Here is a 23,973-nt window from a genome sequence, read left to right as displayed (position 1 = left end):
AGGAAAACAGCCGAAGATTGAACAAAAAGCCAGCATGAAGCACCTCATGCACCTCAGCCTAACAAATTGTCCCCTCTGCCCAGAAGTAGCTGTACCCAGACAGACACTGCTGGCATGACACTGGTGATGTCACCTCCCAGTGCAGGAGCCCAGCTGCTCTCCAGACAAGAACACAAACTTCCCTTCAAACACCATCACTGGTTTTCTTTGCTGGTCGAAGAGGTGACAACGGAGGTGGATAAGGCAGAGGTGTCAATCCCCTGCTAATTTTATTGCCTTTAGTACCTGACAACACATTCAAGACTATGAAATTAAAAGGTTCAAGTTTGTACCTGGCAGGTGACATGTGTCTCTCATGCCAAGATGTGTCCCAGCTACAAGCTTGGTGGTGACTGATTTGCCACTACCCAAACCCAACTGAACTCTCCCTGCTGGAAATGCTCATGGCTTCACAGCCTTTCCCTCTGCTCCAAGGAGGCTGGAGTTTCATATGCCCCAAAGACAGAGGGGTTTTTATTTCATATAAAGCTCTCTCTCTTAAAAAAGCAGACTTGGTTATTAGAGATGGATTTATTTGTAGCCCACACTGCTATTTGCACTCTAGGAGTGACCCAGAGGAAGGCATGATCATGAAGGCAACCAACACTTCTGCTGAAAATGCAAAGCAGCACTTCTGGTTGTGAACATATTTATAATAAAACTCTAATATTTGGATTATTTTTCATTATTTTGCCAGTAGTCAATAAAGCATGCAAGATTACTATAATTTAAATGTCAGACATACACTTGTGCATTTTCCTCCAAGTACTATGCATTTTTTTACCCTTCTTGTTTTTTTTTTACTCTTTTCTTTTCTTGAAGCCACTTACAGGAGAGTTACTGTATGCTATACGACTGTTAATCTCTCAAATAAAAACCTGTAGCTACTTGGCTCTGTATTTAATGTTCCTTACAAGGTGTTCAGAAGCTCACTGGGTTTGTATCTCGATCATCACTGCAGCCAGCTAAAAGTGCATCAGGATTGCTATCTCCAGCATTAGCAGACATCTGATTCTGGGAAGCCACCAACAGCTGAGCAATTTCTGCAGTTTTACCAAAATACAAGGAAGTCTGAGAGGAAGCAGGCATCCACTGCTGCAGCCGTGCTTTTGACTTACTTTAGGGGCAAAGATGTTTTTTGTCTTTTCCTCCAAAGCAGCCAGGCCTTCAAGGCAGCACCCAGTCCACTCATCCCTTGCTACCTTTGGAAGGACTGATTATTTCAGGGAGTGCTGTGGCCAAAGTCCATCTCAGCCCTCCCTAACCTACCTTCCAAGCTGCCCCTAGTGAAGAGGAAGACTTTTGTCAGTATAAGTAAATGAGAGACTTTTTCTATTCCCCAAGGTCACAAACCAAGTAATAAGCTACGTATTTATCTTCTCTCCTATCCATGATTTGAACTGCAGCTGTGTAAACTCTTGAAGAAATACATCTGAAAAAGGCCAATCTTCTCATCTGTAAATAGGACTTCTGTTTTTCTGAGGCAGCTGATTGCTGCACAATCTGGTCCTCTGAACATGATGGTACTTTGCAATACTGCTAACATATGATGCTATAGTTTAGGCATCAACCCACAACCGCTTGATTTTTCAGCTCTTTAATTAAAAGTTTTTGATTCAGAAACGTTTCATCACACAGATTTCATCATTGCAGCTAGGACAGAAAGCAACACTAAGAACAAGAAAAAGCAGGCCCCCAGAACAGTATATGTGAAGCTTATACTGTAGTATCTGTACTGAGATACACCATAATGGTGCAGGGTTTGAAAAAGTAAAAATTTTTTTGAAATCTCCATTAGAAAACATAGTTCCTTACAAAATATTAATACCAATATTCCTCATATGTTCCTTACAAAATATTAATAATAAAAATCAATCCCATCAGTTGACATTCGTATTCATTAAACCTCTGCCTTCCTTCTGCCCTTCTAAAGTTGGTTCTCATCAAGAAGAATGCTGAGCTGGTAAAATCGCATTATTCAGAAAGCCATGAATCCCTCTTTTGCTTGCACTGGGAGCTTTCATGTGTCACCTCCACTGTGCTGGCAGCCCCCATTAAATTACTGCTAACCCCCCTGCAATCCTCCCTCCAGAAGTCTTTTGACAACTGCTAGCCAACCTCATGGTTTAAAGAAAAACAAACCACCTTCAATGCAAACAAAATGTGTCAATGGACTGCTCAAGACATGGAGCATACACACAGAGACACATGTAACACACAGAGGCTTCTGAAATTGAGGATTGAAGGCTTCATAGAAAGACAAATCTGGAGGACAAGCCCTCTGCCATTCAGCCCACCCACTCAGGGCACTTGTGGGGTCTCCAGGCTTGACTGCAGCACTGGGACCAAGAGGTCCCAACTCTCACAAACACTGGAGAAGGCTACTGGACAGGTTCTGTGATTTCCAAACCATTATTAAAAACACATGATCTTCATTAATACAACCTCGGCACTGGGGGAAACGACAAAATCATGTTAAATCTGGGTGAAAAAAGCATTTTAATAATATTAAAATATGTTTCTTTATAAATTTGTGTTACATTCAGTGTCACAGTGCTAAAACCAAGACAGATCATTCTCAAAATCCAATTCTATTTTAAGAGTTAGAAAAGAATTGATTTTAGAATCTTCATCAATTCTCATAAAACTTGGTAAAATACCTATGAATGAATGAAAGCATCTCTCTAAAGGCTTACATTATATTCACATTGTGCTACCTAGGATTTCTCCAAATGATCATGTTTTTTTATTTACTATAAGCTCAGTTACTGGGACTGAGACCTTACAGTACAGTGAAAAATTTGTTAAATTCTCTTAAAGAGAATGGCTGTGATTTAAAGCATCTAGTCAGTAATCAAGTACTCCTAGGCAGAAACTTTAGATAAAAGAGATGGTCCAATGGAAAATAAACTCATCTTCTGAAGCAGACCTGGAGAAAATCCATTTTCCCTTTACATACTTCTTGCAAACATGCATAGATGATGAAATATTAAAAGAAAAGCATGAACAGAAACCTCCCAGTCTGGCTCTGTATGGCCCCTAACCCAGGGGTTTATCCTACTCAAATCCTTAACCTATCCCAAAAGCCCCAATCCCCAAATCCTGCACAGATCCTTCCCAGCTCCTGTCCGTTCTCATGCCCAAGCCATACAGAACCTTACATCTGATAATGCCAGCTGCATCTTTTAAATCTTAAGAAGTCAAACAGGAAAATTTTTATTTATCCATAAGCCCCAAGTCTCTACTAAGAAACTGTCACGTCGACATTGTATGTAAGGAAACAGGAGAGATACTCAGAAATTAGACATTATTTCAGCTCTGGTTACACTGCTCTTTCCAGGCTGTGGTTTTTACTGGAAGGCACAATAAGACACCTCTTCAGAAGACAAAGTCTTTTCACAAATTGGCCCAAGTTATTAGAACCCTGCACAAAAGAAACTGGCTGAGAATAATGAATGACCTGCAATACCCAGGACATTACAGCAGAAGATCAAGCTGAGCAGATGTATTTTTTCTGTTAAATCTGTTTCAGGCAAAGTCTAACCTTTTGACTTTATATTCTGTGACTAAATAGTTTAATCAGTAATGAGGCTAAAAAGCTTTGATGAAATATTTGTACAAACAGGAAGAATTAAGTTGCTTATTGAACAAAACAATCTCTTCTGAGGATTCACTTCATTTGCAATGTTCAGTCAGCAGAATTATCGTGGAGAAATAAATATGTTCCACATCATAAAACTCTAAACTCCAATATTCAAATTAAAACTAAATTAGCCAACACACACATGAAAGGTGGTGCTAGTAACAGGCATAATTTATGCCTCTGATAAGCCAAGATAAAATACTTACGTAATTACATTTTCTGTATTTAGAAAGATTACAAAAACCTACAACAAAACATTTGAAGGATTATTTAATGCTATTACTACTTAGATTGAAGACATTTTAGGACCAGGGTCCTAATTACAATTACTAATTGCTTGGCACTCTATGTGCATTTTTACTTCCCCTGGAAACAGCTTTCCCTACCCTGAAAAGGTTGGAATTCAAATAATACCATCAAACCAGCAGGTGAACCCAAAATTCAGAATAAAAGAAAGGATGAAGCTAAGCAGTGAGTCTAAAGCTCACATTGTGAGCAATAATCACAGTTTTCCAGACACCTCAGCATTTCAGCAATATCTTCTCTAAGTAGAAAAAATTATTCTTTCCTTTTTTATCTCAAAATATGTCACCGTTTTAGATTAGCTTGGCTGTGTTAAACATACTTACAAACAAAACGCCTTTCAAATGATGTAAATCTTGAAGCATTGCATGCATGAGGGATCCTGCCTCTTCACCTACATAGCCTGGCATGAACTTGCATTTGTCAAAATTCTAATTTGGGGCTTCCCATGAACAAAATAATCCCATTCTTTTGAAGGCACTGTTGTAGCACCACAATTGGTGACAACAAGAACAGGAAAAGAGAACTTTAGTGTGAACTTTAAAAAAAATAATATTATAAATATACTAATGAGATCAGCATTCATGTGCTGGCTGTTCCACTCTCCCTGGACTACTCACAAGCTTAACAGCTTATTTAAGTGCTTAGCTCAAACATTTGTGTTTCAGTAATGTTTCTAAAGATATAAGTGAAAAGTAAGCTGCACCTGGTACCCTATTAAGCATTATCAGGCTTTGTCTCCACACAGACCTTACTAAATGCCCCACTGCTAATCACAGCAGCCAAGAAATGCAACAAGATATGAATAAGTGTTACAAAAATTATTTATAAACATATAACATTCTTGGCCAAGGACAAGGTTCAAGCCAGAGGAACTACTCATAGCCTGTTTTCCATAATTTACTGAGTATACTGAATAATTTTAGAAAAATTAACACATTTATTTATTCGATCATCAGCATCCCCACAAGTTTTATATAACTGCTGTAAGTCACTCATTTGAGGAAACACTCATGCTTCTGTGCAATGACTCAAGTTTTACCCCAAGCACTTGCTGCACACATTGGCAGTACATCAAACAGGGCTCATTTTGCAGGACCTACCCCAGCTGCCATCCCTCATAGCACCAGGGCTCGAAACCCAGAAAGAATCCAAACCTCCTGATTCCTGTTAGTCAAAACCTACGGAGCAAAAACCTCCTCCTTCCTAGGAGTCAAAACCTACCTTAACTAGTCAAGTTAAGGAAAAGTGACCCTACTGCTACGCCAACCTCTCAGCAAGCTGCTGGGCAGTCCCACTCCTCCTTCACCCTTCCCTGCTCACACACCTCTGTGTGTCCTGTGGTTGCCAGATGCAAGGCAAAAGGGCAGGAGAACCATCCCTTTTAGCAGCCACCTACCACCCATCATGTAAAACTGCACCCTCAGCAGGCACAACGTGCAGAATAATTTCTTGTATGGTATCAGCAGTGTTGCTACAAGCAGGTTTCCCAATCAGAGAAGGAAGCAGGATGTCCTGGGGGAAAAACTGGTGCCAAGGGAAGTAGTGGAGGGTAGGGGACAAGGAACACAGAAAGCAGATTAGGTATGGCTATTAGGTCTGGCCAATATTGTCTTGAATAATTCATGGATATCTCAGAAGCCTTTATGTTATTGTTCTTTCTGAGGGAAATACCTATTTATTTCCAGAGGAAAGAAGTAAGTGCCTTTTTGCTTACAAGCTTCTCTTTAAACACAAAACATCATAAAAGCTTTCTTAAAGCTATCATAAAAGCCATCTTAAAGCTGAGCATTATTAAATGTTTACTTACTGTATTCCTTTCATCTTCTGTGCGCAAGATTGCCACAGAAGTTACAAATGTGCAAAATATCTTGTATTAAAGCCCAAAGGGGCATCTGCATGACCCAATATTCAGTGTCAACAAAAGTTCATTGTGCTGCTCTGACAGAAAATGACTTTTTATTTTATTAATCCAGATCATACTTTCCCCTGCATAACCTAATTTTTTTGCATGGTTATATTAGTAAACTAATTTCTGAGCTAAAAGCTTGATTTTAGCTGTCAATCAAGGAAAAACAAAATTACCTGACTGTCATGTAATATGACTATTTTTTTCATTTCTTTCATGGGAAGAAAGACAATCTTAAACTTTATTTTGAAAGAGACAGTCTAAAGCTATCACATTTCTGCTTGGAAAATTTCTGTTTTCTCACCAATTAAATGTATTTTTAATTACTTTAAATATTATCAATCTGTTGGGGTTTTTTTTGCTCATAGAGGGGAAAATAGGGAAGATTTCATCTTAATAAGGAAGAATTAGTGATACCTACCTATTAGGTCATCTTTAAATAAAAACCTAAAGTTTCTAATTGCTTCACATATATCTACACACACAGTTTGTAAAATATTTGTCTGCTGTTTGTAATTAAAAGCATACAGAAAAATTCAGCAATGCACAAACCCCCCACAGAAACAATTTCTGGTGACAGAGATTTCTACTCTAGTGACTCCCCAGCCCTGAATCAAAATGTTCAATTGAGTATCAGCAAGTATCCCTCTCTATCACACTGCTTCCTGCTCCTTTCCCTGCTCATGGCCTCAACTCCCTGGCAAGATTCTTGAACATAGCACTTACTAATTTCATCCCTTTAGGAGCCTCCTGCCTCTGTTAGAGCAGCTGTTTTCCTTCTCAGCCCTGCCCAGCCGAGTTCGCCTTGGCAATCGCTCAGCTGAAGAAAGTGCTCTGGACAATTACCTCCTGCACCAGGATGAGCATTTAAAGATCTTGTGAGAGAGAAAAGCACTAGAATTGTTTTGGCCAAAAGGCCATGCTCCAGTAACTGCCTATAAATACAGTCAGGGTTAAATTAAGTGCCTCGTGGCTACCCTAAGAATTGGATAGTATTAAATGCTCTGCATAAGGACAGATTCCATGCTCTTACAGGGGCAAACACACAGAGCACCACTGCAACAGAGAAAAAAGGACATGGTGAAAGAGACTATCAAGACTGAATATCACTGAATCATTTTCTTATACCTTTCTACTCACCTGCACTTACTTGTCTGTCTTATCACTTGACTGCATATGCTTCAGGGCAGAAACTCACTCAATGTACAGCATTTTGAGCCATAGAACTTGCAAACCTCACAATAAATTATTAACAATAACACCAAAAGCAAATATGAGCTTTGCAAAAACAGATTGCCATTATGCTTATTTTTAAAACTAGCTTTATGCTTATTTTTAAAACTAGCTTTGTGGCTCTTTGCCCCCCAGCATAGAATTAAGATCTACAAATTGGGTTGCCATTAAATATCTGGATTGTCTTTAAGTATCTAGACCAGATAAACTGTCACACAAGTTTTTCACTAGTGACAGGCATCATTACCCCATTGTGTCTTTCATGATACCAGTGCAGTAACTTTACCAGTGCTATTTCAATAGCATCAGCAAAATCACCTTATAAATTCAGAATTAGCAGAATTGCCACTGATATCAGTGCTGTTCAGTGCTGTCCACTACTACTCTGGTAATAAGGGTTCAGGTGAGGATATCCTCCTATCGCTGCCAACTTTTCATATCCGCAATGATTTTTGAAGTAGGTAATTTTATTTATCCAGACCATCTTCACTCCTGGGAACAAAGTGGTCTTTACTGCTTAGAGTTCACATAGATTGATGCACTGCAATGAAATCTTCCACATTGTTGCAAGTAAAACTGCTTTTGAATGAGTGCACAGCTGCCAGTATGTGCTTGATGTATTTGCTTTGAAATCATTTCACTATTTATATTGATCCCTCACACAGGTCATTTTCTGTGTGCCAGTGAAATCTTCAAAATCCTATGAACTTTGTCCTAATTTATCAAAGCTATTAATAAATTTGTAGAAAAGTAGCTAACAGAAGCTATGTCTAAGAGGGCTGGAATAAAAAGTCCCCTAAAATTTTCATGACGACAGTTGAAGATGTCACATGAATCTTCTGCTACTTAGAAAAAACTGTATTTATTACAAATACAATCTCCAAAATTACTATTTGAGTATGATAAGAGACCTGTTTGCCACTCTCCTTCAGCCACATAGTGCAGTCATTAGCAGTGTTCTTGTCCATATCCAAATGCTGTCAGAAATACTTTGAAGACACACAAAAAAATTACCTTCTGTTACAATTCTGAGCAATATTTTCAAGTCTTTGAAAATATTCTGCATGAATGAATTAAAGGACTACCATTTGTCCACTTTTATTTCCACTTATTAATAAATAAAACCTTTTCTAGGTATTTACAAGGGTATTTGCTTCACGGGGGAAGAAAAGAAGGAAAGAAAAACCTTTTCCAGAAATTTTTGGAATGGATATATGTTTCTACTTTTCTTCAGTAGTTTAGGTAAATTTTAACCTATGAGGAAATAACTAAGATATGTTTGGACTCTATCTCATAGTGTATATTTTCCAAATTGTTGGCAATTATTTTTGGCTATCAGTTTTGCATAATGCCATCTTCTGCCCTATAACTCCCCAAATACATACCATTCTCACTTGTAAGTGATCAGCCTCTTCTGACTCTCTTCAGTGCTAAAATAAACCTTTCCAGCACATTCTCCAGGTGATTAGAGAGGTCTCTTGTGATTCAGCAAATCTGTTCAAAGTATTCTTTAGCTATTTCAAAGAAGCCTCAGATATTCAAAATCTCTTATCGCAGAGACCTAAAGGGAAGTTCTGATCAGCTTGTGATTCAAGATCTCAACATCCATCAAAACAGAGTGAGAACTTGAAACAGATTCTGCAAAGGCCATGACAAAAAAAACCATTGGTTTGCTCTTTATATTAGGTAGATATTTTATGATCTTGACTTTACGATATTGACAAAGGGACTTTTATAACTAATTTAACTGAATAAAAGAGAGAAATCTGCTATGCTCTTAGCCCTTTTATCTGTGGGACACTGTTAAAATGGTGATTTTGAATTCTGCATTTACTGATTTTATGCCTTTCCACTGATTTTATGCCTTTCCACAAAATTAGGTCTTAGCATTTTAAGATGAATATCAGACAAACATCTTCCTCACACCTATTGATTGTCACCCGTGTGTGCACAGGCTCTTCTAGCAACTCCCCATTTAGCTCATTTGAGCCACCCCCTTTCATCTTAGCACCTACCAAGTGCTGTCTCATTTTCACACTTTTAAGATTATTGTAATGCATTTTACATTATTTTCATGAGATTTCTCTCCCATTCTTCTGTCACTCACTCATTACTTCAGCCACTCCCACACATTCTCACCAATGCTGTTGTTTTCAATTAAATGCAAATTCAATATGGGTTAAAATTATCAGTCTTCAACACTCCTATGGATCTGACTGTGGGAAAACAGATTAGTCTAGTGACAGATTTTTTACACTAAGAATCTATATCACTTTTTGGTTGTAGTGATTGCAACAAAATACGTTATTTTACGATAATGCATCTGTGGTTGTAGGAAGTACTGTGACACCCATCTGTTTCCTTACAAGTAACAACCCTCTCTCTTTGGGTCGAGATAATTGGGAAGAATAAATGCTGTCTAATGCTTTCCAGCACAGAAAGCAAAACCTGCAAAACAACTAATTACAAATAAATTAAAAGAAACTCTGTAATCTGATAGGAAAGCAAAGCTATGATAATAGTTTCTGCAGCATTTCATATGTTTCTATTTGATGCCTCTTAGTCAGCATGGCTCACTAACTGGTCAGGTAAGCATGGTGATTTGAACTCCAGGTAGCTTTCTAGCAGAAGCCATTACTGGGCAGAAAGGTGAGGCTGACTTTGTTATTGCTGACTAAAATAAAAACGACAATAGATATCTGCTTCAGAAGACCTAGACTAAAATAAAGTTACTGTATTATGTGGTAGAGCATGAAGGAGACCCCACTGTTTTCAGAGCTCCACAGCAAAGACCTTGACTGCACATAACCTCAATTTTATTTTTGTAACTATGTGTTAAAAACAGATGAAAAAACCCCACGAGTCTGACTGCAGCGAGGTCTGCAAAGCACAAAAGGATCTGCAAAGTGACTGCTTGTTAAGCACTGTTTCTCAGATCAGTTCAGGCACAGCATAAAAAGGCATCCATAGAGAAACACCAGGCTTTTGTGCATTGAGATCCCCTGCTCTCTAGAGGCATGGGTTTATGTAAGTGCTCACAGACATGACATGACACACAAAAAAAGAAGAAAATTAAATAAAATGTCTGCAATGGCTTGATATCACCAGGCTGAAGAGCAGCAGGACAGGGCTAGACAACAGTATATTTACCTACAAACTTCTCCCCACATGGTTGGGAAAACTGATCAATACAGTCAAATCATCACTCAGTTCTCATAAAAGACAAATATCTTTCCAGTGTGGGGGCAGACGCAGAGGGAAGAAGAAAATGGGAAAAAGCAAGCAAATGAAATCTCACGTTGAAACCTCAGTAATGAAATTGTCTTTTTATCTATGCTTGCTGATGAACACAGCTCCACCCAGAGACCAGCCACCTCGGGGAATTAAATCATCCTGGTCAATAAAGCTTAAAGTGGACAGGAGCAATGTCTGAAAAGCCATTTTCATGATCAGGAATACTGTTAAATACTTACACAAGAACATTCTAAATCACGCAAAGCTAAACAGCTCTACAAGCAAGCTAAACAAAAGTCGATGAGGGCAAGTCATTAAAGGATATTAAATGTACACAATTTATTTTTACATTTGCAGTTTCTCTTCCTCCCAAATGTCTGATTACTTTTCTTTGGTTACATGGATAGTGCTCAGGACAAAGATGTTCTCTAGGACTGAAAATAGCTTAATATGTGGCAAATTGCCCCAGAGGTACTTCCCAAGATTTTGGGGTTTTTTTCACCCAGTGCCAAATTGTTCAGTCAAGTAACAATTTCTTATGAAATGTATCAATTATAGAATTAATTCTTTTGCTTTCATATAAGGACAAACAAAAGTTCCTCTAGTGTGTACATTGTTATTGTTGATTCATCTTCCTCACGGAAAATCCGCAGCTTTTTCTAGTTTACAGATTTTTTTTTCCCCACAAGTATTTATGTCCAGCAATCACAAATTTTTAAACAAACTGTAAAGTCTTTAAACAGGAGCAGGAAATTAAGTGCACCTAAACTATAGTCTGTTCTTTGTAACATGGTACACAGCTCTTCTAAAGGAAAACAAACTGTTTACTCACCATCTCACTTTATGGTTTTTGAAGATTTAGTTTAAATCCTGGCACTGGTTTTTCATTTTTAATCTTGAATAATTTGAAGTCATTTTAAAGAAAAAACACAGACCTAAAATGATTTATTTTCTGTTCTATCATCTTTTTCTGCTTTACCAGAGTGTTAAGGGTGGCTAAATTTTAAGTAAGTGTTTAGTTCAGTAAGTTAATTTAGGCACATTATCTCAATCTAACCCAAAAATGTAATCCACAATTCCTACAAGAAAAATAACTCACACATCTGAGAGAGATCTTCAAAGCTGCTGCTTTCCTGAATCTTCCAGTTTATTCTCTAAGTCATTATGTTTGTTACAGGGATCAATTTACAATTTATGTAGATCTGCCAGCAGATTCAAATTAAAATTAATTGTATGAATTTGCAGACTCAAGAGTACACATTGGCTGTTCTTAGCTTAACATTCATTATTAGAGAAGGTTTTAAAGCACGAGAGGAAGGGAGATGTAGGGCTCTGAAGTCTGTGTAACGTTTCACTGTCAAATTAGCATTGGTTTAGGAACAACACTCTCAAGGGCTTAAATACTAATTTTATGGCAATTAAATTATGTCAATTTTAAAAACTGTATCACTACTTATAGGGGAAAAATATTGCTTTTACCTTACTGATAAGTGTGACAACATCACCTTCCCGAATTGTGAGTTCATCATCGTTCTGTGCTTCATATGGAAATATCACTTTGCAATACTCCTTGTCTGAAAGAAAGAACATTCACTGTGATAAATTATCACTTTATAACGAATGCTTATTCAAGGGTGAATAATCTTCATAAAATATTCCATTACTGTCTCTTTGTGCTGCCTTATTTCCTTGCCATCTTTCTCTTTGTATTTTAGACCTTCATAAACAACATGAAATATTTAAAAAACTGCACACTGATGAGCATTCCCACACACGTCATCCAGGGAGTCATCCAGGGAGCCCCTAGAACCATTATCTCAAATTAAATTTCTCCAGACAGCAACCTGCCACAAACTCTTTCCCCCTTAGAGTAAGCCTGTATCTGACACTTTCAGTAGTTCCACTACTGGTATGGCTCTCACCAGATCACATGAACTGAAAGCATAAAGGACCCAGCAGGTTGACATAGCTTATCTATCCCCTTGTGTGCAAGAATGCAGATATTTCTGAATCTATAAAGATGTCACAACAATAAATAATACATTAATAAATGTTAATGCATTAATAACTAAACCACCTGTACACTCAGCATAAGAGTTTCAAGTATTACTCTGAAGTTTCCTCAACCCTTTTTCTTTTACTGTCTATAAATAAGGGCATCATCTCAACTTTCAGCTGGAAAATACAGAAGCCAGCACTCCTACTCAGAAATCATAAAAAGCAGTTGTCATGAAAAGCAGTTACTTACATGTTGCTGTGCAACAGCTGACTATGTCAATGTGCCTTACAAATAAAAAGGGAATATGTTTTCCAGCTGTTAAACTATGCATAAAAATATGTGATACTCTAAGACAGCAGGTCTAAAATGACCAAGTAAGGTCTAAAATGCCTTAACTGCTTGTAGAAGGGCATGTGATTTTGTAGAAATGTTCACCTCACTTTAAATGTCTCAGTTTTGATGACCTCTATGTCTAATCAACTTTCATATTTGATGCAGAGAAGTACTGGCAGGCCACAGAAATACAAATTAACTTGAAATAACACGACTTATTCTTTTATACTTACTATAAAGAGAACCTGCATTATCACACATGGGTATCTGAGGCTCCCCCAGGGGTCAGTTCAGCTGCCCAGACACTCAGTGCCATTTCAGATACTCATGGGTATGTAAGACACCTGCACAGCTGGCAGGTATGATGCAGAACCCATGGAAGTGCCAGGTCCCTCTGGTTTGCCAGCTGGAGGCAAGTCAAAACAAAATCCCCTGAGGGTATCTCAAACAGCTCCAGATGCAGGCTACTGATGTCAGCCCCCAGGCTTTGGCCTTGTGTCTAAATTTAGATTCAAGCACCTGATGCTAGAAACCAATCTGTTTGGTGCACTAATGGAGATCAAGTCACTGAAATGAAGGAAGCCTTGAGAGCCACTCCTGACTCCAAGAGCAGACACCTACTTTGATTTGATTAGATGAACCACGATTTGAACTCCCTGGACAGCAGTGACAGATCTCCAGTCAAACCCCCCAAAGGCCACATACCAAACTCACATGGTTATAACCCAGACTTAGGGCTCTGACACAGAAACTACATCCCAAATTCCAAAGTTTAGTGAGAAGACCTTAAAGAAGCAGTCCAGACGTGCACATAAAGGTTTTTGCTCTCTGTAAGCACCATCAGCCCGAAAAATTAAACAGTACTAGGAGGGAAGAGGAAAGCTCTCCTTCAGTTCACACACTGCCACTCAGAAACAGCATGAATTTTGTGTGTCGTTGGTTCAAGCAAACAAGAACTTCTTAGGCTTCACAGATTTATTTTTCTGAACACAAATGTTTGAATTTACCATTTGAACTATTACAGCTGGTTTTCTGGCCAAGCCCTGTATTAGGTCTGGCTGAGATGGAGTCAGTTTTCTTCACAGCAGCCCACATGGTGCTGTATTTTGGATTTGTGACTAAAACTGCACTGGTAACACACTGGTGTTTTGGCTATTGCCCAGCATACCCACACAGCTTTCTCTTTTTCCCCATTCCATCCCCCAGGTAGACCAGGGGTGGGCAAGCAGCTGGAAGAACACAGCAGCTGACCCAGGCTAAGTAAAAGAATATTCTGTGCCATATGGGCTCCTGCTCAGCAATAAAATGGGTGGGTTTTGGTGTGTTGGTTACCATTCCTTGGAGACTGGCTGAACATTGATCCACTGTAGGTGGTGAATGAATTGAACCTACTGAATGGTGGTTGCATTTGTGTTGTCTCTTTTTTTTTTTTTCCCTCTTTCATTTATTTATCCAACTGTCTTTATTCATAGGTTTTCTTGCTTTTGCTTACCCTACTCTGTCCTTATGGGGAGCAAGTGGCTGGGTGGAGCATAGCTGCTGGCTGGGGTCAACTCACCACACCTCCTCTGATGTCTCTAAAGAAATAAACTTCAGATGAAGATGAACACAAGTTTTGAGGGAAAAGAAGTGAGCAAGGAAAATAAAAATAATTTTCCCTGTCCTGAAAGCGAATGTGAAATAAACATTTGGTGACTTTTCCAAACCACTGGGCATGTGAGAACCACCAGGTCACAACTCAGATCTCTGAGGACGAAAGGGATATCTAGCTGCTGCTTTACTGCATTCTGGAGGAAGGGTTGGGATGTCTCTTTGTGGACTTGGCAAGGATGTCCCACCTGCTCACTGCCTTGTCTTTGAAACAGTATAACACCATTTCACGTAAAAGCTGGCAGAAAGCTGACACACACTAACTCAGGTGGATGCAAAGCAGCATGTAGATAAATATGAGATTCAGCACATTTTACACCTCAGAGGCATGCTATCTTAAATTACTATTGTGGGGTTTTTTTTTCCCTATTCTGAGTATATCCACACTCCAAAAAGCAGCTGTGCTAAATAATAGATTCAGTGAATTAGCTCAGAGTTGATGCAGATGTAATACTGCACTAAAGAGCCTGAGTGCTGCACACCCAGGCAAGTCTCTAGTTACTGGAAACAGGCTTAGCATTTCTTTTTTGGGATACAGAACAGAAGCCAAGCTGGATTCTCAGAGGTAAACAACACCTGAGCACAAGAAGGATCATTCCTGAATGTTCATTCTCAGATACATCCATTGATCCTCCATTTAATAACAGCATCATGTCAAGATTAAGTGTGAAGCCAAGCACAAAGTACAGCTAAACAACTGCAAACAGCCACTGCACCATTGCTCTGACAGGATGTCTCAGTGCAGCTTCTGCTCAAGGTGTGGATGAATCCCATGTGCTTCATGTTAAAGAATGCTTTGAATAGCAAATGTCCAGAGGGCTCAGGTGTCCTGAGTCCTGTAACATGCAAGCCTCCCCCAGGTCTCACTTGCTATTTGGAAACTGGGCATTTGAATTGTCTTTCAATACGAAGACCCTGATAGACAAGAGTGGAGAGAGTGTTTCAGCATTTGAAAAATCAGTTGCTAATCAATTCTCTTTAGCAAACAGCTACACATCTTCTCCTTCAAGTTTTGATGTCAAAAACTCTCTTGTCCCATGACCTGTCCACTCTCCCCACCAAGCTCTTAAACTTTTTTTTCCTTAAAAAAAAAGTCCAAATAGCAGCAAAACAAGGAAACTACAGAAAAATGTCAAAAGCCAGCCAAATGGTGATGTGGTTCATAAAGAGCCAGGAAACAGTCTTGTGAGAGGTACAAGAGGGAGTTGGGGGAGGCTCAAGGCCCCTTCATGCTCTGAATGCTGGCACAGGAACACAGAGTGAAGGAACAGCCATGGAAAAAATATGGTTTATGTACAGTGGAAGTCTGGACTTCCTGAGTACAATTCAGACAGACATACACTAAATCACTGGACCCACTGTATCATGGTGCAACATTACAGATGGGTTAGGAACAATGTAAATGACTGGACAAAGTCATCTGTCAAACTCCTCCTAAGGCAAAGGTAGACCAACATGATTTAAGCAAGCAAAACCAAAGCCAACAGAACTCAAAATGATATGAAACTTTAAAATCAGATTAATAAAAGCAGAGAAAAATCTAATAGGCTATGTCACACTGGTACTAAAATAGTCCTTACTCAGCAGGGCACAATGGATGTAGAAGCACTTAATGTCAACAGTTATGTTTAGATAGGAAGGAAGAAAAGATAAAAGGAAAAACTAATTTCAGATGCAGCATTGTATAGACCACACTTGAACTTGCTGCATTTAGCATTTTCCAAATGAGAAAAAAAAGAACAGAAAAATACTAAAGGTCAAAACAATATATCCCATTACGTGCCTGGCCAATAAACTTAAGCCAAATTAGAACTTCAGACTAAGAGATCAATACTAAGTATCCCTCAGCTGTAGATGATAAATCTCATTTTTACATTTGACATCCAAAGCTGGGTATATACATCACAGACAGTTCTTCCAGAAGCCTCTCTTTCTCCCCCTGACCTGATAAAAGTATATCTGCTAATAAGCCTCCAACAGCAGATATCTTGGAAACAGTACGGGAGAAGAGATGATACTCATGAGCTTTTCAGTCCTCATTTATCAATCCAGCAGTACTTCACTCCATCACATGTCATCTTTGTGCAGCACCTTATGTCCCACTCTGTCCCCAAGTTGAAAATGTGGCCTTTTTGATAAAGTCTCAATCTCCCCCAAAAAAACATTGCCTCAAGAGGGAGAACAGCAAGGGGTAGCCTTCCTACAGAACACAGCTGCTTCATTACCCAGGCCATTGCAAAGATGGCCTATTTCACTCACAGAATTTCACTCACTATTTCACTCACAGAATTCCATGGCTCAACATGTATTTGCAGCTGCAGTGTAAAGAACTGATGTCAATCTACAGACCTTCTCTATGACTTGGGGTCCTGTAGTAGTATAGCAGGTAAATTCATTTGTTTGTATTTTGGGAGACTGGTTAAATATTATACAGTTCCAACCAGGTCTGAGCAAACTCCATCTACTGTATCAGTGAACCCTGTTTCACTTTAAAAGCATGACTCTTCTGTTTGCTCTCCTGCCACACTCTTAGGATGAGCTGAGACCTTCAAGACAGCAGTCCAGAGACAAACAATTGTTCAAGCTTAAATTTCAAAGGGGATAGTGACTCTGGAATTTGCTTTTCCTCTTAATGCAGAATGACACAATCTCCTACTTTTACTTCTATCGTTGCTTCCTTATATTGTTAATTTTTGAAGTTTAAATATTTCCCCATCAGTGAAGTCTAAATCATACAGTAATCAATATGGACACAAACAGTAGTACTAAGTAAGAAAACAAGCAACATTAAGGTAGCATTTCTTGAGCTTAAACTTCCTATCACTCATTAAATGTTTCCAAAATGGAATAAAACATACAAAATCTAGTGAAAAATTACATAATTATTACCAAAACCACAAACCAGATTAAAGAAATTCAAACACTACACTCATTAGAATTTGGGTTTATTATTGATTGCTACACTCAAGACTCATAAATAGATTGCTCTAATAAACATTTTCACAGAACTTAGTAAGATGTAAACTGTCAAAACACCAACTTATTAAAAAAATAGAAACAGAAGTAACTATGGTCCTATTAATACATAGTCAGCTATTCCTTATACTTTCTACATCATGTAAAAAGATTAATTGCTTGCTATGATTTTGGTACTCCTGTGCAATAGCTTAACACAAATTTTAAATAGTGAGTGGAGTAATCAAACTAAGTGCTGTGGTCAATGCACTCTGTGACTTACTGCCCTTGCTATTTTGTTGTCTGCTTATTTATATTCCATTAGTGCAGCCTCAGTAATTTGCAATAACTCTCAGATGTTGTGGATGTTTTTGCTTTGCTGAATTTTAGAATCCAACAGAGCTACTTCAAAACTTACATATATTTTCTACAACATACCGTTTTCATCATAAGCCACTCATACTAAAAGTAAGCTATTTCATAGAAATAAATACATCTAACCCCAGAAATAGGATTGTAAATACTTATGCACTAATGTGCCATCCTATCTACATAAGAGAGATGGAACTTCAAGAGCAGAATTCCCCTTTAAATCCAGGAACCCACAAATCTAAACCAAATCTCCCCTCCTCTCTTCAAAGCTGCATTGCCTCACTCGTGAAAGGTTGGTGATGTTTCCCAGAAACCACTGAAGCCCTGTAAGGATTTGTGCTTCACTGTGCTCTTCTTTTGAGCAAAAAGTCTTCTTTGGCTCTGAAGAGTCATCTGTTTGTCTCCCAAATTCTTGAGTCTGCTTTTAGGGAGATTTACATAGCATATTTTTGGGAGGTGCACCTCAGAGAACATACACCTCTGCCTTTTCCTTCCACCAACTCACCCCATTGCAGAGCTTAGCCCATACTGCATATTCCAAGAGCAGAAGGCACACCAAGTGCCTCACTGCTCATCACTGCCCTATTCCATCAGAAAAGCCAGAGGAAAAAAGCAGACTGCAATCAAGGTGGGAGAAGAGTCAAACCATCACGCCATGCTGAAGCCCCATGGGCAGAGAGGGAAGATGCTGCTGTTACCTGTTTTCTCTCAGTTGGCCCTCCCACGATGCAACTGTATTTTTTTGTCCAGTTGGGACTAAGAATAACATCATCAGTCATGGAAAGAAATTAGGAGAATGAAAAACTGGGTTATTCCTCTACCAACATAACCTCTATCTTGCTTGCAGCATTCATCTCCAGAGTAATCCCAAGGGAATCTAAACCATACTTTGAAAAACTCCCTCTCCATACTGGGCTTAGTCTATGCATCTTCTGTTTCTTGCTACTTCCTTGGAGAATGGCACAGGACCTGTTTTGTTCAGCAATTAAATACTCCAGGAAAGACTGGGACACTGCCACCCCAGGCAAAAGTGAAAGTACTTGTGGTCCAAGTACTTGCAGAATGATACTTGTGCTGAACACCGCGATTGGAACTCTGACCAGTCTTCTGAGACTGCAAACTTCCCTGGATTGAATGCCTATTCAAGCTTGTTTGTGGTAAAAAGTAAAAATTGAGTTTTGGAGAAATGACAAATACTAGACAGATTATAGTCTTATGCCAGAATCTGATCATATTCCTAATTTCTGACTATCAGACATTATTATGAAAAAATATTCCTCTGCCTTCATTAAAAACCAAATCAGACTGAAGTATGTTTCATTTGCACTGAAAGGTTTTTCAATTTTAAGTGAAGAACAACTTCAGCTGAATAAAATGTATCTTCAGTGATGTCATTTGAGGCTAAGACAATTATATATAATTACATTACATCAGACCTTCCTATAGATGTGCTTCTCTTTCCCAAGCATGAACAGAGATGCCAAGAATTCTACTGAGGCCCCAGAGATTCCAGGAAAGATTAAAAAAAAAAAAATGAAGTTTAGTTAAAATTTAACAAGATATTGCACAAATAAGTAGCCTACCCTTCTCACAAGCTCTGGCAAAATGGATGTAGAATGAAGACAGTGACAGAAGAAGGATTTTTCTGGCCAAAAAGGCATGTCTGAGGGAAATAACCAAGAGATGAAAGAAGGATCATCCAGAGCCAAAAGTGTTGATGAGAAACTGTCCCTGCCAGCCAGAGCTCAATGGATCACTCTAGAAGGTATGGTTTTCTAACCATTAGTCAGAAGGTTTCCACACTCAGTTTATATATGTGGAAATTTGAACCTGCCACACCCTGGGATGGGATTTAGTGAGCAGCTTCAGCTGTCACAACTATGAGCTGATGTGGAAAGGAGCAGCCTGGCTTCCCACACAAGGGTTAATGCTGCAGGTAGGAAAGCCCCTGGGACACCCTTCTGATGGCACTGCACTCAGATAAACTTGACCTGCTCAGCCTACAGGTTGGCAAAGGTAATTCCAAAACACATTCAGGAGCCCTGGTCTGCATTACCAGCTCACACATTTTTTGGTATTTCAAGTTCTCCCTACCTCAGGGCAATAGAGATCTTGCAGGATTTCCCATTAGAGCCTACTGGCATGGGGGAAGCAGATAAGAGGATGTAGCAAGTCAATTATTGTGGTGGAGCTAAAGGACAGTAACTCAGTAAAAGCTGCTTTAAGATGCTTTTGCAACTCTGAGCAGAAAACCTGTACAAACCAGGTTGTAACCACACACTTCTCTCAGACAGACCCTGCTCTGCTGATACAGATGCTTTCCTACGTATGTCTGTATGTGTTTCAGTTCTGAGACAAAATTATATCTACTGACTATATAAAAGGATAAACACATCAGGGAAGAAGGACTCTGCAAGACTTAAAAAAATCAACTCTGTTATATTCAGCTTCTTTTCTAAGGTATGGCTATGTTCTCTTCCCTCTTATTCTTTTCCACCAGAATCTGTATTTAGTTGTAACTTTAAACAAATAAAATCAAAAGATGGGGAATATATATGCATGTTATTTGGTAAGTTAGTTAAATATGCCTCCCTAGAACAGCACAGAGACATACCTGAAAGATTTAATCATCACTTTTTGGTCACTAAGCACTGAAATGATGAAAAATGAACTGAAGGTCAGAGCATCAGAGAATAGTTTGGGTTGGAAAGAAACTTTAACATCATCTAGTCCCAGCACCCCTGCCCTGGGCAAGGAGACTTTCCACTAGAGCAGGTGGCTCAAAGCCCATCCAACCTGGCCTTGAACACTGCCAGGAATGGGGAAACCACAGCTTCTCTGGACAACCTGTTCCAGTGCCTCACCACACTCACAGTGTGGTGAAATTTCTTTCTAACATTTAATTTAAACCTGTTGTCTCTCAGTTTAAACCCATTCCTCCCTGTGCTGTCACTACATGCCCTTGTAAAAATTCACCTTCCAGCTCTCTTCTAGGTCCCCTTCAGGTACTGGAAGGCTGCTGGAAGGTCTCCCAGAGCCTTCTCTTTTGCTTTCCCATACAAACTATACCATGCATACAGATTATTCCTGCTACATAAAGAAATAAAAATAAAATAATTAAAAGAAAAACAGGAAAAAAGCAAGGGCATTCACAACGAGAGAATTTTTTCTATGACCTACCTACAATTTACAACCTGAATTTGGATCGTATTCAACTCTGATTAATTCCAAAGTAGCCTCCAGGCTGAAAGTTGATCACATAATTTAATTTGATTTTTGGTGGCAGAAAACTCAAGGTAGGGTCACCAGAGCAAAGACAGTCCAGAGGATTCTGTGGAACAAAGCATTCTGTCTAGGTACCACCTACCCAAAGTTAACCTAAATATAGCTATCTGCATCCTCGCTTTTTGTATATACAGGACACTCTTTTAATCCAAACCAGAGAAAAGTGTTCAGCTTGCTTTTAATAGCACAAAGTGCAAAAAAGAAAAACCTATGAAACCTACTTTTTGTTCTGCTGTCCACTTCTATTTTTGTTGGCTCCTGAGTTGCTGTGGCTGGAGGTAATTTCTTCCCAACACTCTGAAAAAAAATAATTATTCTTCTTTAAAATTTGCAGGTTCAGTTAAAAGTTGGACAACATAAAAAATAGTAATGGAAACACAAAATACAGGAGTAGAAAAAAGACAGCAAAGAAAAGAGGCAAATTATAAACTATACTTACGTTTGTTACTGGGGATTAATTTTCTAAAAAATTATAAAGAATCCACAAAAATGTGATCCTCCAATTTCCCTTTACTAGTGTTTATTAATATTGTCAAATGATAACCCCTTAACATTTCCTGAGTTTCAGGGAAGACTCACAGAAGTTTCAGTGGTAGATTGAAAATTAAGCAATTGATGAAATTACTTAAGGAAAGATGCTATTCATTACCAAAAGTAAAGCTGAAAGAAGCAGCAGGGAGTTCTGTTCTGTTCTGTTCTGTTGACTTCTGTTCATACAGGGAGTATTAATTTCAGTCATTCTAGATTGAATGTGATTTTTATATTGACAACATCTTTCTTATTTAATATTTTAAATTTTTTTTTAGCAAAAAGAACTAATTTACAGTGGACTACTATAATAAGCAACAACTAGCCTCAGACAGGTAAGCTGAAACAGTAAACAAATAATATCTGCCCCCACCAAAATAAAATAAAATTTGTGATGTTCATCTTTATGTTCCTTCTCCTGTTACTATACCTGTGCTCTCCCCTTTCTCTCTCAGGTTGTCTCCCTATGAAGAATTTTTGCTATCTTTATAATCCCAGCAATGTGTAGATGAGAAAATGAGCACAGTTATTTCTGAAAAGCCTTAGTTGTCATTCAACATCCTTTCCTGGCAAGATATGCATAAACACCACAAAAGCTTCTCCATGCTCCCATGACCTTCTGAGTAAAAGCTTCGAGAGAAGAGTGCTAAGATTTAGTCTTGGAAGCACTGAGTCCCATAAGGACCATAAGGAAAACACTGGTCAATATAAGAAGCAATAGGAGTACAGCTCTTTGAGTAGCTGAAAAATTCCAAGTTGTATAAAGAATACTGAGCTCCATGTTAATAATATTGTACATTAATGTGTCAAAGTATATCTATGAAAATTACTAAAATACACACAGGGATTTCAGGCTGGTAAAAAGAGCACCTAGGGAAGAAAGAGAGTTTTAAGAGTAATGCACAAGACAGTCATCAAATCCCTAGTGACAGCACTGCAAACTAGAAATTGCAATACCCAAAAGCATCCTGTTGCACCTTAAATGTGCAGGTGGAAGCAGAAACACCTGACCTTCTGATGGGCTTACAACTCTACTCAGAATCCAGAGTTCGTGAACTGCTGGGGAAGAGAGATCAATAACAAAACTCAACAGAACCTCCCAGATTCTTTGCTGAGGTGGGAATGAGAGATGAGAAGCATTAACTGAAGCAGTGATTAGGGAGGCAACAGAAAAATAGGAAATGACAGATATCTGCAGATTGGGAGAGGGCAAAACTAAGAAAAGTGCATGACCTGGTGGTGCTAAAGAATTTTAAAGTCAAGAAGGATGATGATAAATCTGAGATCTATCTGCAAAGCAGTGAAAATTGTACTAAAATAGACAGAATGAAGAATTTGAAGCTACCAGGCATTTACACAGATAAAAGTACAGAATGCCTTCAAGATGAAAGCAAGATTGTCAAGGCAGCTTCTGGTTCAGGGCAGTTGAGGATAGCTGCACATCTCAGTACATGCTCAGTCATGATCAAACCTTTATTCCCATTTCTGCTTCATGAAATTGTTAGGAAAATTATGACAGCAAATACTCTAAACTGCACTGCTGTTTAGCTCATAAAGACCTGCTCACTAAAGGAATACAAACCCCCTCAATTTAGGGAGTTTTTGTTGTAAAGATTAAATTGTTATGCAAGACCAATTCATTAAAGGAAATAATTTGGTAATTGCTTTCCCATACACGAATCATTGATTTTATGCCATTAAACAAAACACATAAACCCACAACAAGCTAAAATTTAACAAGCTACAAATCACAACAAAAGAATCATGGGCAAAAAGGAAGATATTAGTGTATCCTAGTGGAAAATCCATTATGCAAAGTAATTTCCTAATGTATAGACGCAGATGCAAGGGCAGTGCTTGAAAACATTAATTAATCTGCTCATTCAGAATGAATGCCTGTGCAGGTCATAAATCAATATTGGGAACCAACTGATTCCTTGTGAACAGAAAAGGGAATGCTATCCAAACCAGGCTGCTCTTTAATTAGGAGCTAGGAGGCACAATTAAAATAATTTTAAGGGGGGTTGCATAGAACCCACTCCAGTGAGGAGGGATACCTGAACTTGTTATGGGACAGGGAGAGGAGAAGCCAAGTGGAACTGCTATTCTTTAATTGTGAGGGGACTGCACTCTATATTTCTAGGGATGAAACAAACATCACTGACAAGAAAAAAGACCAAAATTGATAAGTCATGCAAACCTGTTTTCAGGTGAACCTGCACTGCCAAGATGTTTCACTCTTCCTGCAAAATGGTCCTAAAGGAGGTTTTGGGTTTTTAAAATTATTATTTATTTATCTTTCCAATTGGTCTACATTTGCATGTTACCACTTTCTGAAAACACCTCCATGAAACTTAATACAGTACTCCTTCATTTATAAGCAAACACTGAATCCTCTGAGATCTGCTAAGTCTGATGGTTCTGCTTTAACAGGCTAAAACCTCAAGTATAGCTAAGATTTGTGTGCTGGGAGTCCCAGACCAAGCAATA

General features: G+C 38.6%; 1 protein-coding gene across 5 annotated transcripts in view; it reads right to left on the bottom strand.

Moving 5' to 3' along the window:
- The window catches only part of SH3KBP1 (SH3 domain containing kinase binding protein 1), a 213,010-nt gene that overhangs the window by 39,810 nt on the left and 149,227 nt on the right, over positions 1–23,973 (bottom strand). For all 5 annotated transcript variants that reach the window (XM_085050989.1, XM_085051006.1, XM_085050998.1 and 2 more), the window contains 2 exons: positions 21,177–21,252; positions 11,841–11,935 (listed from right to left, as the gene is read on the bottom strand). In XM_085050989.1, coding sequence (XP_084907115.1) covers positions 11,841–11,935; positions 21,177–21,252 — 171 coding nt within the window. The remainder of the gene's footprint in view (positions 1–11,840; positions 11,936–21,176; positions 21,253–23,973) is intronic.

This window comes from Lichenostomus cassidix, chromosome 1 (assembly GCF_008360975.1).
Source record: "Lichenostomus cassidix isolate B80296 chromosome 1, HeHo_3.0, whole genome shotgun sequence".
NCBI lineage: Eukaryota > Metazoa > Chordata > Aves > Passeriformes > Meliphagidae > Lichenostomus > Lichenostomus cassidix.
The sequence above is the reverse complement of the archived record's forward strand: the minus strand, read 5'-3'. Positions and strand labels throughout refer to the sequence as shown.